The sequence below is a fragment of the Suricata suricatta genome, chromosome 16 (assembly GCF_006229205.1).
Source record: "Suricata suricatta isolate VVHF042 chromosome 16, meerkat_22Aug2017_6uvM2_HiC, whole genome shotgun sequence".
Lineage (NCBI taxonomy): Eukaryota > Metazoa > Chordata > Mammalia > Carnivora > Herpestidae > Suricata > Suricata suricatta.
In genome coordinates this window covers 26,698,247-26,713,754 of record NC_043715.1, presented here as the reverse complement: position 1 = coordinate 26,713,754, position 15,508 = coordinate 26,698,247, and the positions used below count along the sequence as shown (strand labels likewise).

The 15,508-nt window shown below is 49.1% G+C and overlaps 1 protein-coding gene and 1 long non-coding RNA gene across 2 annotated transcripts in view; one reads left to right on the top strand and one right to left on the bottom strand.

Moving 5' to 3' along the window:
* Positions 1-11,493, bottom strand: part of LOC115280758 — a 16,226-nt gene extending 4,733 nt beyond the window's left edge. The window contains exons 1-6 of the long non-coding RNA XR_003903915.1: positions 11,214-11,493; positions 8,618-8,735; positions 7,340-7,479; positions 4,582-4,693; positions 2,992-3,176; positions 1,729-1,845 (exon numbers count right to left, since the gene is read on the bottom strand). This is a non-coding gene — a long non-coding RNA (uncharacterized LOC115280758). The remainder of the gene's footprint in view (positions 1-1,728; positions 1,846-2,991; positions 3,177-4,581; positions 4,694-7,339; positions 7,480-8,617; positions 8,736-11,213) is intronic.
* Positions 11,494-11,542: 49 nt separating this feature from the next.
* LOC115280756 (metallothionein-3) lies at positions 11,543-13,100 on the top strand. The gene is made up of 3 exons (XM_029925823.1): positions 11,543-11,734; positions 11,974-12,039; positions 12,855-13,100. The coding sequence occupies exons 1-3, from the start codon at positions 11,596-11,598 to the stop codon at positions 12,962-12,964; spliced, it is 315 nt and encodes a 104-aa protein (XP_029781683.1). The 5' UTR covers positions 11,543-11,595; the 3' UTR covers positions 12,965-13,100.
* The last annotated feature ends 2,408 nt before the right edge of the window (positions 13,101-15,508 follow it).

Sequence of the window (15,508 nt, the reverse complement as noted above, 5' to 3'; positions counted from 1 at the left end):
ACCTCGCAGCCTCAGCCTGGGGAGAACTGGCGGGGTCATGAAGGAGGCCAATGTGGTGATCACAGGCTCGTCCGTCTTCTCTCGGTCCCCCTCCTGGTTTCTGGGACCATTTCCTCTTCTGTCCTCCTTGCTGACTCCAGCTACACTAAAACTAAGAAGACAGAACCCCCAAAGTCTCTACTTTTTTTTTTGATCTGAGCTGTGGCTTCTTCTCCTCCCGTTTACCCATCATTGTGATTCAACTTATTCCAGAAAAGTGTCATAACCTCTCATCCATTGATGTGCGGTCCAAGCCATCTTCTCCCACACCAATTCTCACCTCTTTTATTAGTTTTTTCTTTTCCTTTCTTTGTCTTTCTTGAGTTTCTTTCAATGGATTCTCAGGAGGAAGAACAGGTCAATGCATGTGCTCAGTCTACCATCTTGAGCCAAAATTCCAGGCTGGGCTTTTTAGTGGTTTTAATTTTTTATCTTTACAACAACCCTGCAGGATAGGGATTCTTATCTCCATTCTACAGGTGAGAAAACTGAGACTCAAAGAAGTTAAGGATCTCTTCCCAAACTCAGCAGGACTAGTTGAGAGAGATGCTTGAAGACTGCAGGGTAAGATAAGCCGCCGGGGGGCAGGGTGGGGGGGGCGGGAAGATATGCCCAAGTGAAAGTCAGCAGACTAGTTACAGGTGGCTGTGAGCAATAAAACATGAGCATCACGAGGAAACACCAAGGAAACAGATTCTACATGGAGATATAGAAGAGCTATCTCAAGGAAGAGCTGCCGGGAGCAGGAAGGTACTGTCAGGAGGTTGGCACATCATGGATTGTACTGCCTAAGGGACAACAAAGACCCCTGAGAAACTGTGACAGAGTCTGCACCTGCTCAGGACATTCTCCAACTTGGATGGAAACCAGAGGAAGGCTTGGTGGGAAGTAATGAAATGCAGGGCACAGGACCGGGAAGGAAGTTCCTCCCGTGGACTGCAGGGGGCGCTCGAGGTCCAGAGGCAGGTGCGAAGGGGGTCGCTCTGAGCCCTGGGCTTTGTGCAAGAGTTGAGGTCATAAGGCTCGCCTCAGTCTGGTTGGGTTTGGGGCCCAAGAGATCCCAGAAAGGGCTTAGAACCCTAGACACGGTTGCAGGGGAAATAAATCAGGCAACACTTTCCAAGGGTCCATTAAAAAGGCAATATGTAAGCCACCCAGACTCCCAGGACAATGTCTGTCTAAGAACCATGAAATCCTCATTTGTTCCAGTTACTTCACTTCTGGAAACCTATCTAAAGAATTTGCCACAAATTCAAGAGAAAATAAAAAAACATCACTCAGGGGCGCCTGGGTGGCTCATTCGGTTAAGCATCAGACTTCAGCTCGGGTCATGATCTCCCAGTTCGTAAGTCTGAGCCCCAGCTCAGGCTCACTGCTGTCAGCACAGAGCCTCTGCCTCCCTCTCTCTCTGCCTCTCTCTCTCCCTCAAAAATAAATAAACATTTTTTTAAAAGGTGGGGCGCCTGGGTGGCTTAGTTGGTTAAGCGTCCAGCTTCGGCTCAGGTCATGATCTCTCAGTTCGTGGGGTCGAGCCCCACATCGGGCTCTGTGCTGACAGCTAGCTCAGAGCCTGGAGCCTGCTTCATACTCTGTGTCTCCCTCTCTCTTTCACCCTCCCCTGCTCATGCGGTCTCTCTGTCTCTCAAAAATAAATTTAAAAAACCTTAAAAAAAAAAAGGCATCACTCACACAGAAAGATTCATTGCAGTGCTATGCACAATTGTGAAACACTGGAAACAGCCTCAAGTCTACGAAGTCCTTCAAGTCAGCAATGGCCCTCACACATAACAGGATATGATACAGCCACTAAAAAATGCAAAAACACAGGAAATAATTATGGCAAAATTTTAAATAAATATTAGGCTACAAATTAGTTATGCAGTACTTTTTTTGTTTTTTAAGAAGCCACACAGAGGCACCTAGGTGGCTAAGCTGGTTAGGCATTCGATTCTTGATTTGGCTTCAGGTCATGATCTCACAGTTGATGGGATCCAGCCCCACCTCCGGCTCTGGACTGGCAGCATGGAGCCTGCTTGGGATTCTCTCTTAGTCTCCCTTTCTTTGCCCTCCACCCACCCCCACCCCCATCCCCACCCCTGCTGGCTTGTGCTCTCTCTCTCTTTCAAAATAAATAAACATTTATAAATAAATCAACAATAAATAAAGAAAACAAAAAAAAAGCCACATAGAATACAAAATATGGAAATGAAATATGCTACAGTGTCAGCTGGGGTTGTGTTCAAATCACAGATGAAAGATAATTTTTCCTTTTCCTTCTATTTTTCTGGATTTTCCTAAATTTACTGAAGTAGCATTTTTTAAGATAAACAAATACTGTTTGAAAAGGGGAAAAATGTACCCTTTGAGCCAGCAATTCTAACGTAAGGAATGTTGTGTACTCAGGAAAAAATCATGAATCTGCACACACAGAAGCTAGCAAGATGCTTATCACATCACGGGTTATAATAGTGAAGATCAGGAAATGAGAAAAGTGTGTCAAAGGAGGGACCGCTTAAAAGAAATTGTGCGATAAACCTACTAAAATAAAAATGTAGAAATGAAACTAATTTCATGGACAGATGTTCGCAATCTAGCGATAAGGAAGGAAAAAAGTCATTTATAAATCAGTGTATACTGCAGGCTTCTATTTTTACATTTGAAAGGATTGTATACATATTTTTTTAATTTTTTCAAAATTTCTACAATAAACAAAGAAGGAAGAAGCGAGAGAGGGGAGCTAGACCCAGATGTTTTTAAATCTGAGGTGCAGATGGCCTGGATTGTACAATTTATTTTTAGAGGCAAGGAAAAGGCAGAGTACTTGAAATGGAAATAGCCTTGGAAATTTGGGGCCATGTGACTACAGTTCAATACACACTCGCTAGATGGAGGCTCCCTCCCTCTGCTACCCAGCCTTGCCATCAACCTCCCCCGGCGAGTGGTCTCACTTACTTTCTCATATGTCAGTTCCCAGACACCTTGGTCAAGAAGGCGGGGCCAGGCATGCCTCTCCACGTTCGACAGAGGATGAATCAGGGGTCCAAAGACACCAGCAGGTGATGAGGCCGGGGTTTGAAAGTGGGTGTTGCGACTCCCCGGGTTCCCTTCCCTACACGTGTGAGGTCCTACAAATCACCCTGCAGTTGTTACGGGATAAAGTAAAGCAGCGTTTCACCACCTTGGCACTACTGACATGTCAGATTGTCTGGGGCATCCATGGCCTCTACCCATTAGATCCCAGGAGCATCACAGCCCCATGCCCCACCAACGCCACGCTGTGACAACTAAAATGTTTTTGGACATTGCCAAATGTCTCCTGGGGGCAAAATTGCCAAACAGGAAATACTGAAGGAAGGTGAGATGGGAGACAGACCTTGAATGCTAAGTCAAGCTGCGTTGGGGTTGTTTCTGGAAAAAGGTGCTGCCTGTCCCTAGACCTGGGCAGTGGGTGGTGGTAGAGGGGGATCGGAGAGGGAGAGGAAGGGAGATTGGTTTATGCAGGAAGGCATGGGCACCAACATGCTATGCTCTCTCTGGCAGCTCTCAGCTAACTAAGTGTAGATTTCTTATTAAATGCCTCGTTGCCCAAACAGTGGGTTCCCAGAAAAGACGAGCATTGTCATTGTCCTGCTCACCTTTGTATCTGCCATTCCTGGCACAATGTCTGGAGTAAGACACCACTCAATAAACGTTTGTGACATGGGAGGAGAGAATTCACTGCCACATCACTCGTTTTGCAAAGCGGATGGTGGATGCCACAGGGCAACTTCATTAGTACATATAGAATTAAAAAAAAATTTTAATGTTTTTTATTTATTTTTGAGAGACAGAAAGAGACAGTGTAAGCAGGGGAGGGTCAGAGAGAGAGGGAGACACAGAATCGGAAGCAGGCTCCAGGCTCTGAGCTAGTTGTCAGCACAGAGCCCATCGCGGGGCTCAAACCCATGAACCGTGAGATCATGACCTGAGCCGAAGCCGGACGCTTAACTGACTGAGCCACCCAGGCACCCCTAGTACATATAGAATTTAACCTGACTTCATGACCAGGCTTTCAAGGGGTGCCCTAGAAAGGGGTGACCCCCAAAGTCAGACTCTCAGTTCTCACATTGATTTCATCCACTCAGCCTTCAAGGACATTTCAGGTGTGCAGGGAGCTTGCTAAGCACAGAAGGGAGGAGAAGAAAGAAACTCCTCTCTTAGCCTCTGCTTTTAGGGACCCAGGAGTCTGTCAGGGAGACTGTAGGACTACCCACTGTCCCCTCCTACAGGGAAGAAAATATCTAGGCAAAACCCCATAGAAGTTCCAAGAAGGGCGATTACGTCTGGCTGTAGGCAGGACTGAAGACTTCTCGAAGGAGGCAGCATTGAAGCAGGGCCTCAAAGGACGTGCAGGATTTTAAGCAGGTGAAAACTGTGGGCAGGACACTTCAAAAGGGGTAACAGGATGCACAGAAGCATGGAGGAAGGAAAGCCTGGGGGGGATATGTCGGGGTTAGCATGGATTACATTCCATTGCCAGTATAGGTGAGGGCCAGACTCTACCTGGAAAAGTAGGCCCAGAGGCACTGGAGTCCATCATTTGCTAGTTCCAGGTCCTGCTAGTTCCAGATCCTGCTGGTTCCAGATCCTGCTAGTTCCAGATCCTGGAAGACGGCTGAACACACAAGTGTTCACTGAGCACTGTTTGTTGAGCACCTATGACATGTTAAGCAATCTGCGTGAAGAATCTCCCAGAATGTTCACTCTAACCCAAGAGGTGAGGAGTATGATGAGCCCCATTGAATAGCTGAGGGAAACAGGAGACTCAAAATCGGGTCTGAAAGCAAAGCCACCACTCGGAAGGACTTCAGTCTTCCCTCACGGCATGTAGGAAGGCGATTCTGGGGGAGGGTCAGGGTGGTCTGGGTTATGTGAGCAGAGCAGGACTCCCGTTGCCCTGCTGTGGCTTCCCAGCAGACATCCAGAGTGTCTCCTGCAGTTTGCGGGGGGGGGGGGGGCTTTCTCCTGGTGCCCCAGCTAGAATGGACCCTTCCCTCCTCATAACCACCCCCCTCCTGAGCCACAGAGCGGCTGCCCCCAGCGTGCACAAGAACTTCCACAAGCGCTGGTCCTTGAACTCCAACCCACCGAAGCCCAGCTCAGTTCAGCTTGAGCCCTGACTCGCTCAGGGTTTACTGACGACTCCCCCAGGCCCCTCACGGAGAGGGGATGGCAGACCCCCTCTGCTCCTATTCTACTGAGATGAGAAGCCCCTTGGGGGAAAACTCCTAGAGGTAGGAGTAAACCCCGGGAATTAGGGTATTGGCATGATTGCGGGGGTCGACTTGGCCACCTTCTGTAACCTGGAAGATTGGAGGCTGCCTTTCCCTGCCTCCCCTCCCAACACTTTCCATCCCCCCAGTGATCAGAGAAAAGAACAGTCTCCTTGTGGCCTTTAGAACCCATGCAAAAGGTGCCAATGCCTGGCTAGGAAGGGCACAGGGGGGCAGGGGAGACAGAACCAGAAGCCAAGTTGGACTTGAGCACTCAGGGGACCAGCCTGGTGTAGGGCAATATTTTCCTGGCTGCTTCCTTCGAGAGCCACCTACCAAATTTTAGGCATAATCTCCTATCACCTGGTCTATTTTTTTTAATGTTTATTTATTTTTGAGAGAGAGAGGGAGACAGAACTCAAGCAGGGGACGGGCAAAGAGAGAGGGCCACACAGAATCTGAAGCAGGCTCCAGGCTCCGAGCTGTCAGCACAAAGCCCAACGTGGGACTCAAACTCGTGAACAGTGAGATCATGACCTGAGCTGAAGTGAGAGGCCTAACCAACTGAACCACCCAGGCGTGGCTCGCCTGGTCTCTTATTACACTTAAATTTATGTTATAAGGAGATCTTGTATCATTACTATGGAGGAGAGACTGAATCATTTGCCATAAACAGGAAGTAACCACAGCGACAGACGGTTATTACATTTCTAAGTAAGTGGATCTATGGCCTGCTGAGCCTGCCTCCCCCTCCCTACCCTGACTCCTTACCCTCTCTGTGACAGGGCCCTTTCTGTTTCAGCTGCCCCTGTGGCTAAAACTTACTTAACATTCATTCAACTAATAAAGCCAGATCTCAGGGTGCCTGGGTGGCTCAGCCAGTTAAGCATCAGACTTTGGCTCCGGTCCTGATCTCACGGTTCATAAGTTTGAGCCCCACGTCAGGCTCTGTGCTGACAGCTCAGAGCCTGGAACCTGCTTCGGATTCTGTGTTTTCCTCTCTTTCTGACCCTCCCCTGCTCGTGCTGTCTCTCTCTCTCAAAAACAAATTTTAAAAAAATTTAAAAAAAAAATAAATAAAGCCAGATCTCTCCAAGAAATGGCTTTATTTGCAGATAGGTATATCTGCAAACTCTCTTGATACACTACTGTTTCCCTAGGCTACTGAACTCCTGGACAATTGCTCAGTCCCAGGATAGTCAATTAGGAGACCCTCGGGGCACCTGGGTGGCTCAGTCGGTTGAGTGTCCGACTTCGGCTCACGTCATGATCTCATGGTTTGTGGGTTCAGAGCATCAGGCTCTGTGCTGACCACTAGCTCAGAGCCTGGAGTCTGCTTCAGATTCTGTATCTCTTTCTCTCTCTGCCTCTCCCCTGTTCACACACTCTCTCAAAAATAAATACATGTAAAAAAAAAATTTTTTTTTCAATTAGGAGACCCTTTGAGGGCAATGCAACTGTCTAATGCTGCCCAGGATCCATTTCAACCAGGGGTGGAACTTGCTGGACTCCTTGCTCTTTTCTGAGGTCATCTGGGGATTTTCTATCCATTAGTTGATCACCCTGAAAGATCTCCACCCCTCAGCCTCCCTGTTCCCACCTCCTGGCCCCAATCTAATTGGAAAGAAAAATGTATCCATGAACTCCCTTCTCCCAGGAAGCCCTGGGGTTGGGGTTGGGGCCCACAGGAGGACTAATGGCTGTGGTTTAGCTGGTCCGAGTTGACACCTGGACTCCTTTGGAGGCAGCAGCAGTTCAGGGAGCACAGAGGTGAGGCGGACAAAGAGCTGGGCATCCTGAAGGAGTCAGAGGGATCCCAGGCTCCCTGCAGCATCCTCACCGGACGTCCCCAGGCTCACACTCACTTGTATATGGGAAGAGCCAGCAAGGTTAGGGCCCTGCGGGAGAGCTTTCCGAGGGTCATCCAACTTAAGCCTCTGACAAACCTATGAGGCAGGAATTACTATCACTCCCATTTAGGAATCACAAATGGGAACCCTTGAGCAACCCAAGGCACGGAAACATTAAGCAACTTGCTAATAACTTACCACATCTCTAGCTGACGGCAGGAGCAGACTGTGAACCCAGGCAGCTTGACTTGAGAGCCATTCATTCATTCATGTATTCATTCAAGAAATGTCTCTTGAATATCTCCCACATACAGGTCATTGTTCTAGGCACTTCGGACCTGTCGGAGAACAAAAGCAATGATCCCTTACAGGCTGGTGATGCCTACATGCTAGCAGGGGTGACCAACGGCGCATAAACTGTATAAGTCAAGTATTTTACTTTGTCAGATGATGTTAAATGCCGTGAAAAAAGAAAAGATAGAACGAGGTATCGGGGATCAGGAATCCTGGTGGTTTGAGGTATGGGTTGCCATCTTAAGTAGGGTGATCATGGTAGGTTTCATGGAGACGGCAAGATTTGAGCAAAGGCCTAGAAGCAAAGAAAAGACAGAGCCCTGTGGATACCCCAGGGGAGGTGCAGCACAGGCAGGAGCATGAACAAATGATTTTAGCATGTGAGAATTAATGAAAGGACAGAGGGGAATAAGGTGGGCATGAAGGGGTGTTCTCTAGAAGGACACACCTAGATGCAATGTTCTTTGGAGCTTACTGAAGCTGAGAACTGAGGTATGAGGGCCACCCATGTGAAGAATGGGGGGGAGGTAGGTAGTGTGTTTCAGAAGGACACTGTGGTTTTCAGACCCTTAGATATCGTAGCAACCCTTGGATGTGCGGGGTAATGAATCAGGGCTCTCCAGAGAAAGAACCAACGTATACACATGCATATACACATATATGTATACAGTTACAGAACACAACCACATATATATGAATCTTCTTTTTTTAATTTTAAAAATATTTTTAATGTTTTATTTATTTTTGAGACAGAGCATGAGTGGGGAGAGGCAGAGGGAGACACAGAATCAGAAGCAGACTACAGGCTCTGAGCTGTCAGCACAGAGTCCGACGCAAGGCTCGAACCCACAAACATGAGATTATGACCTGAGCTGAAGTTGGAGGCTTAACCAACTGAGCCACCCAGGCGCCCCTTTTTTAATTTTTTAAAGTTTGTTTATTTTGAGAGAGTAAGCGAGCAGGGGAGGGACCCAGAGGGAGAGAGAGGGAAAGAGAGAATCCCAAGCAGGCTCCATGATGACAGTGAGGAGCCCACCATGAGATCCTGGCCTGAGCCAAAATCAAGAGTCGGACGTTTAACCAACTGAGCCACCCAGGCGCCCGGTGAATCTTAATATGATATATATGTTATGTATATAATAAGCACTTATGTTCATATATTTATTATAGGGATTGGCTCACACAATTATGGAAGCTGAGAAGTCCCACAATCTGTCCTCTGAAAACTGGAAAACTGGAAGCCGGTGGGTGGTGTATTTCAGCTTGAGTCTGGAAGCCTGAGGCCCAGGAACACCAACGCCTGAGGGCAGGAGAAGATGGATGTCTCCGCTCAGGCAAAGAGCAAATTCACCCTCTCTTTGCCTTTTTGTTCTATTGGTGCCCAGAATAGATCCGAAGAGGCCCACCCGCATGGGTGAGGGCCATCTTCTTTACTCAGTCTACCAATTCAAATGCTATAATGTCTTCGGGAAACATCCTCACAGACACACTCAGTAATAATGTTTTATTCAGCCCAGTAGAGATCACAAGGAGAGGCTGTGGGGGAGGGGACTGCTCCCCCCCTCCCCCATCTGAAGCCTCAATCCCAAGGAAGTCCGAGAGGCCTGAGGGGGAAGAGCCGGGGGCAGCTCTGGCTGAGTGCGTTGGCAGGCACATCTCGCTTGCACTGAAAGTCCTAGATACTGAAGCCTTGAGGACTTCAGGCAATTCCAGAGTGGCGCCAGAGTGCCCTTAGGCAAAATGAAAACAAACAGCCGGGAATAAATTGTAATGCTAGGGTTGGTGAGGCTCTGTGATCTGAAATTGCATGAAGCCCATGTTAAGAACCAGCCTGGGGGCTCCTGGGTGGCTCAGTCGGTTAAGCTGCCGGCTTTGGCTCAGGTCATGATCTCACAGTTCGTGGGGTGGGTTCGAGCCCCGAGTCGGGCTCTGTGCTGACAGCTAGCTCAGAGTCTGGAGCCTGGAGCCTGCTTCAGATTCTGTGTCTCTCTCTGTCTCTCAAAAATAAATAAAAGACATAAAAAAAAAATTTAAAAAAAAAAAAAAAGAAGCAGCCTGGCCTTCACCTCATACCTTGAGGTGTCCCATGACACTGTCTCTTGGGACTTTTGGTTCTCCTCTTCTGGTTTTCTCCTCTCCCACCGTTACTGAAGCTTCAACTCACAGACCAACACATGTAAAGCCCTGGAAAACCAGCTAACTCAGCTCCTCCGATGAGGTCCTTTGGAGGCCCCTGGGACAGCTGGTATCTGGGAGGAGGGTAGGTTTCCAACAAACACTTGAAAGTGCTCGTCCAGTTCTGATTTAGAACAGAGGCTCACTCGGCTCGGGGGATGTTTGGAGCAGGTCTCAGTCTCTGAGTCTCAGTCTCCCCCACTCAGCAAAACTAAAGTCTGAAGGCTCACCAGAACTGTCTTCCTTGGGGGGCAGCCTAGGGATCACCTCTAAAGAGGGTGGGATGCAGGTGCTAAGGGGGTGTCTCCTTAAAAGAAGTAGAGGGTTGCCTGGGTGGCTCAGTAGGTTGGGCATCCAACTTGGCTCAGGTCATGATCTCACTGTTCATGGGTTCGAGCCCCATGTCAGGCTCTGAGCTGTCAGCACTCTGAGGAGTCTGCTTTGGATTCTGTGTCTTCCCTCCCCCCCTGCACCCCCCCCCCCACTCTCTCTCAGCTCCTTCCTCATTTGTGCTCTGTCTCTCAAAAAGAAATAGATGTAAAAAAAATTTTTTTTAAAGAAGTGGAAGCTAGGGTTCAAGAGCTGATAAGAGTTCTTTGGGAAGGCTGGCAAACGCATTTCCATTCTGGAGCAGGCCTAGGGTGGTCCCCTCCGACCTCCACCTTTCAAACACTTTACCGCAGTGATCCTGGGGTAACTTTCCTTCCTTCCTCTCTTCCTTCCTTCTTCTCTCCCTCTTGTCTTTTCTTGTTTCCTTTCTCCTCTTTTTCTCTTCATGTGTTTGTTCTTTCTATTACTTTCTTTTTTAAACTCTGTCTCTAGATAGGCCTTGTCCCTATAGAACCTGACGCAACTTTGTGAAAGGTGCTTGCACCACAAGCAGGGAAAGTGAAGCCTCCCCATGGGGGTCACCACGTGACTGGCTGTCTGAAATGCCATCATTAGCAATTCTTTCTTCTACTCCTATAGCCTTTGGCCAGTTTTCTAACGTTTTCTTTTGCTTCTCTGTTTTCTGGGGATTGAGTGTCTTCACTGGCTGAGCAACAACAGTGAGGCTCACAGAGAGGATGTGAACTGTTCGGGGTCTGACTTCTGGTGGCCACAGGCCACTTTACTCCAATCTCTGTCTCCTGTGGTCACACTGCCTCCTCTTCTATTCTCTGTGTGTCTTACAAGGACACTTGTCATTGGATTTAGGGCCCAATCCAGGATGATCTCATCTCAAGATTCTTAATGTAATGACATCTACAAAAAACTCTTTTTCCAAATAAAGTAATAGTCACAGGTTCTGGGATTTGGCATGGATATCTCTTGGGGACCATATTTTCAGCCTACCACAGGCATGAGGGACTCAGCAGAAGGAAAAGATGAGAGCTGCTTCCTTGTGAACCTGGGATGCAGTTACCTAGTACCATCCCTCTTCCCCCTAAACCTCCCATCAGTCACCCCAGCGCGGCCCGGTAGGCTTCCCAGAGCCGGCCCCTCCCAAAACCAATTTGCAAGGCCCTTCCATTGGTGTTAGGATTATTTTCCTATTTGATAAGAGATGAGGGAAGTGGGGGGAGGGGCTCAGCAGGGTGCTCAGCACCCCATTTTGACTAACCTGGAGCCCCAGAATCCTGGCGAGGCAGAGAAGGGCTGGGAAACGTGCCGTGCCGCCCGTCTGAGGCGAGAAGTGCGCACATAGGTCAAGGGCGGCGGCGGTGGCGGCGGCGGCGGACGCGTGTCACCAGCGGTACAACCGGTGCACTCGGCGGCCCGCACACGGGGGAGCAGAGGAGTGTCCCCTGTGCACGCGGCTGGAAGTGGCCCCGGGCGGGGAGTTGAGGAGAGCCGCGCGCACTGGGTAGTGGGGTGGGGTGGGGCGGGGGGAGCCCCGGGCCCGGCACAGGGCGGGGGAGGGGGGCCGTTTGCCGCAATGCGCGCCTCCGCCTAAGCCTGTGCCCAGATGGAGAGAGGGGGCGCCGCGCGCGAGCGGGCTGTGCATGCGCGCCCCCGCCTGGGGCTATAAAAGCCTCGCCACCTGCTGCCACCAGTGCGTCCAGTTGCCGGGAGAAGCCAGTTCACCTCCTGCAGCGGCAGTTCCTCTGGACATGGACCCCGAGACCTGCCCCTGCCCTACCGGTGAGCCCCCGCCCCCATCCTGCGGCCAGCGAGCCCCTGACTTGCAAAGAATCGGATGCCCTACACTTCCGCTCTAGGACCTTGGGGGGAAGGGACCCTCCATGTTTGCCATGTTTAACCTCCTTGAAGGTAGACATGGCTAAATCCCCAAGGGCACTGAGATTTGGCACCTCACCTCCTCCTTTATGCCTGTCGGCCCCCCATCTTTAGCACCTTAACCCTTCCTGTCCCCCCTCTAGGTGGTTCCTGCACCTGCAACGGCTCCTGCAAGTGTGAGGGATGCAAATGCACCTCCTGCAAGAAGAGTGAGTGTGGGGACCCCCTCCCCCCCTGCTCCCTGAAGTCAGTGTCTGCCTACCCAAGATGGAGAGACCCTTAGTTGTCGGCTACATTGCTTTTAACTCTTACTGGGACAGAACCACCTGGGGAGGCCTTAACGTGCCGTCGCCTGGCCCATCCCCAGTGATGGGTTCAGTATGCCCGTGGCAAGAGGTTTTTGTATATTCCCAGATTCTAATGGGCAGCTAGGATGGAGACCTGCTACCCTGGTCCAAACCCTCACCTCAAAACCTCTAGTGCCTCAAGAAGGGAGTGGTGAAGCTGGGGGCTAGCTCTGGAGTTTTGGTCCCTTGGCCTCTCTCAGATCTTTAAGGATCCCCTCAATTTGACCTCCCCCAAGTCTCCCTGGAAGCAGTGTAATATGCTTGGGGAGTAGGAGGTAGGAAGTGTGTAAGACTCACCATAGAACCTCTCACCGGTCTCCTAGAGCCCCTACACCTGTACCATCTCTGTTCCTCCAAGTTTATCCTTCAAGTCCCTTTTCAAGGCCGTTGTTTACCCTGTGATGTTTTCTGCAGCACAGGTCCAGCACTACCCCTCACTCCATCCCCGGGACTCCCCTGCGCACACACAAGGGGCTGTGGGCCACCTACTGGGTACTCCTCCCCCAAGGTAGCCCAGCATGCACCTGGTGTGCCACAGATGCTGAGTCAAACTGCGCATGAGACCAGGAAGGGGGCAGCGCCTGAGCCCCTAGCACCCCTTCTTTCCCCCCTCCCTTTTGGTGGAGACAGACGCAGGGAGAGGCCGAAGGACTGGGCATTTGCTCTCTGGTCCACAGGCTGCTGCTCCTGCTGCCCTGCGGAGTGTGAGAAATGCGCCAAGGATTGTGTGTGCAAAGGCGGAGAGGGCACCGAGGCTGAGGCCGAAAAGTGCAGCTGCTGCCAGTGAGGACCCGCCCCTCCGTGTGAACCAAGTAGGAGTGCTGGGTGGTCCGGTGCCACCTCTCTTGTGGTGAGGCTTGGCTGTGTGTCCCCTTCCTCTTCCAGCCACTGGCAAGTGACAATAAACCCTATGAATGGCATAAGCCAAGGACTGGTCTCTTCTTAAAGGGGAAAGAGGTGGGGGTAGGGGGAGCCTAATGGGAGGAAACAGCCCAGTTGAAGAGTGAAATCCTGAGACATGGCCACTGTTCTCTTTGGGGCTGGGATGGGGCTCTGCGGGCGGGGTACCTTCTTCCCCACCTTCAGATGGCACTCACCTCCTGCTAAGTCAAGTTCAGTTCTGGGGACGGAGGGGAGACTAGACCCATATGTTTGTCTGTTGCTCCCACCTCTCATCCTCCTTTTCTTCATCTGTACAATGGGGTTGGGGGGATTGAAATCAGGCCCCAGGCCCCAAACCCTGTGATTTCTGGAATTTTCTAGTTGCTCCTGCAAAGCTGCCCGTTGTCAGAGCCATCAGAGGAGAGAGTCCAGGAGGCCCAGGGGCCTGTCTTGGCAAACTGTCAGCTGCGTTTCCAAGGTCACCACCCTGAATAGCCTGTCTCCTCAAAACAGATGGTTCAACTCCTTTCAAATCACTTCATTTGGCTGTTTGTCTCCAGCCCCTTTTTCTCCGAGGGCACATAGGGTAATAAGAGCTTTTATCCATTGTGGTTATTATCCAGTCCTTGGTGAAAGAGAACACTCAGATCTACCTGGGTTGGCTGAGAAGGGAAAAACAGAATTCTGGGAGACAAAAGTTTCCCAGGGAGAGGACACAATCCTGTAAACACATCAGTTTTCCTCCAAGTTAGTTTTTCAGGGCAGTTCATTCAAAAGCCCACCAGGATTCATTTTTTAAGACCTAATAGGCTGAGTTTAGAAAAACGGTGTGCAAGAAAAGCTGTTTTTGAAAAGGAACAACAAACAAGGTTTACTCTCACCTGCCAGCATTACTTATTCTAAAGCTCCAGGAAGTGGTGTCGGCTCAGAAATAGATCCGTTGGACAGAGAGGAGAGACCAAAAACAGACCCCGTGTGGCTGGGAGTAAGACATGATCGAGTCAGTGGCAGAAAGAAACACTAGTCCATGAACAATTGGCTACCCTTCTGCATATCACGCAGAAATTTTTCTGCAATTGACTTAAATACCTAGGTGCAAAGTCAAACCTAGAAAAGAATTAGAAGGGGAAGTAGGACAATGTTTGTTCCTCTGGAGTGGAGATGATTCTTTTAAATAAGACATAAAAGATTGAACATTTGAGTTCACCTTGTGCTAAGCCCTTTTAAGTACATTGTTTTACTTAATCCTTAAACTCTAAAAGAATGCTGTGATTATTATACCCATTTTACAGATGGGGCAATAGAGCTTAGAGTAATTTGCATGAGGTTGATTAAAGAAAAATTAAAGAAAGAAAGATTACAGAATAAACTGAGTTATATGTGTTATTTAAGCAAAAATTGATTTAGTCTGGCAGATAGAAAGGAACTCAAAAGGAGCTGCAGAAAATGAAAGACTTTTACAGGCAGAAGGGAGCAGGAGCAATGAAGTTATAATAGGAAAAGAAGAAGAAAGAAAGAAGGAAAGAAAGAAAGAAAAAGGGAAAAAAAAGAAGAGAAGAAAGAAAGAGGGAGGAAGGGGGAGGAAGAGAGAAAGGAGGGGAAACAAAGAAAAGACCAGGTTGATTATTGCAAAGTCCCTTTCCTTTAGAGGGTCTGAGTCTATCAAGCAGATTACCTAACTAGTGCTGATTCAGGCAATTCCTGATTGACAGGTTTAAGATACCATTTCTAGGAGAACCAAAGCTATAATTAAGTCTTAGTTTGGTGACATGGGGTTTAGCATAAGTGACTCCATTTTGGACCTGTTGTCTTGTTTCTAATAGGTCACATAGCTAGAATGTGGTAGAGTCAGGATTTGAACCCAGGCTAACTGACTCCAATCAGCCCCTCACACCTAACCGTGCTTGTTTTCTTGCCTCTGAGGGCTTGCCTTGTGTTACAAAAAGCACCAAAACAAGCCCAAATCACCTCACACTCAGGATGATGCTTTTGTCTGTTGAAGCTACTATAACAAAATATTACTGAGTAGCATGTAACAACAGATGTTTATTCCTCACGGTTCTGGAGCCTAGAAGCCTGAGATCAGAGCCAGCATGGTCGAATGGAGGCCCTCTTCTGGGTCAAAGACTTCTCATTGTATCCTCACATGGCAGAAGGGACTAGGGAGCTCTGTGGGATCTCTTTTACCTCATTAACCACCTCCCAAAGGCCCCAAGAAACACATTCAGACCATAGCAGATGACTACTATCAAGAAAACAAAAAAAGCAAGTGTTGGCAAGGATGTGGAGAAACTGGCACCTTGGACACTACAGGGAGAAGTATAAAATGGTGCATCCACGGTGGAAATGTGTGGCAGCTCTTCAAAAACTTAAAAATGAAAGTACCATCTAACCCAAGAATTCCACCTTTGGGTATATGCCCAAAAGAATTCAAAACAGGGTCTTAAAG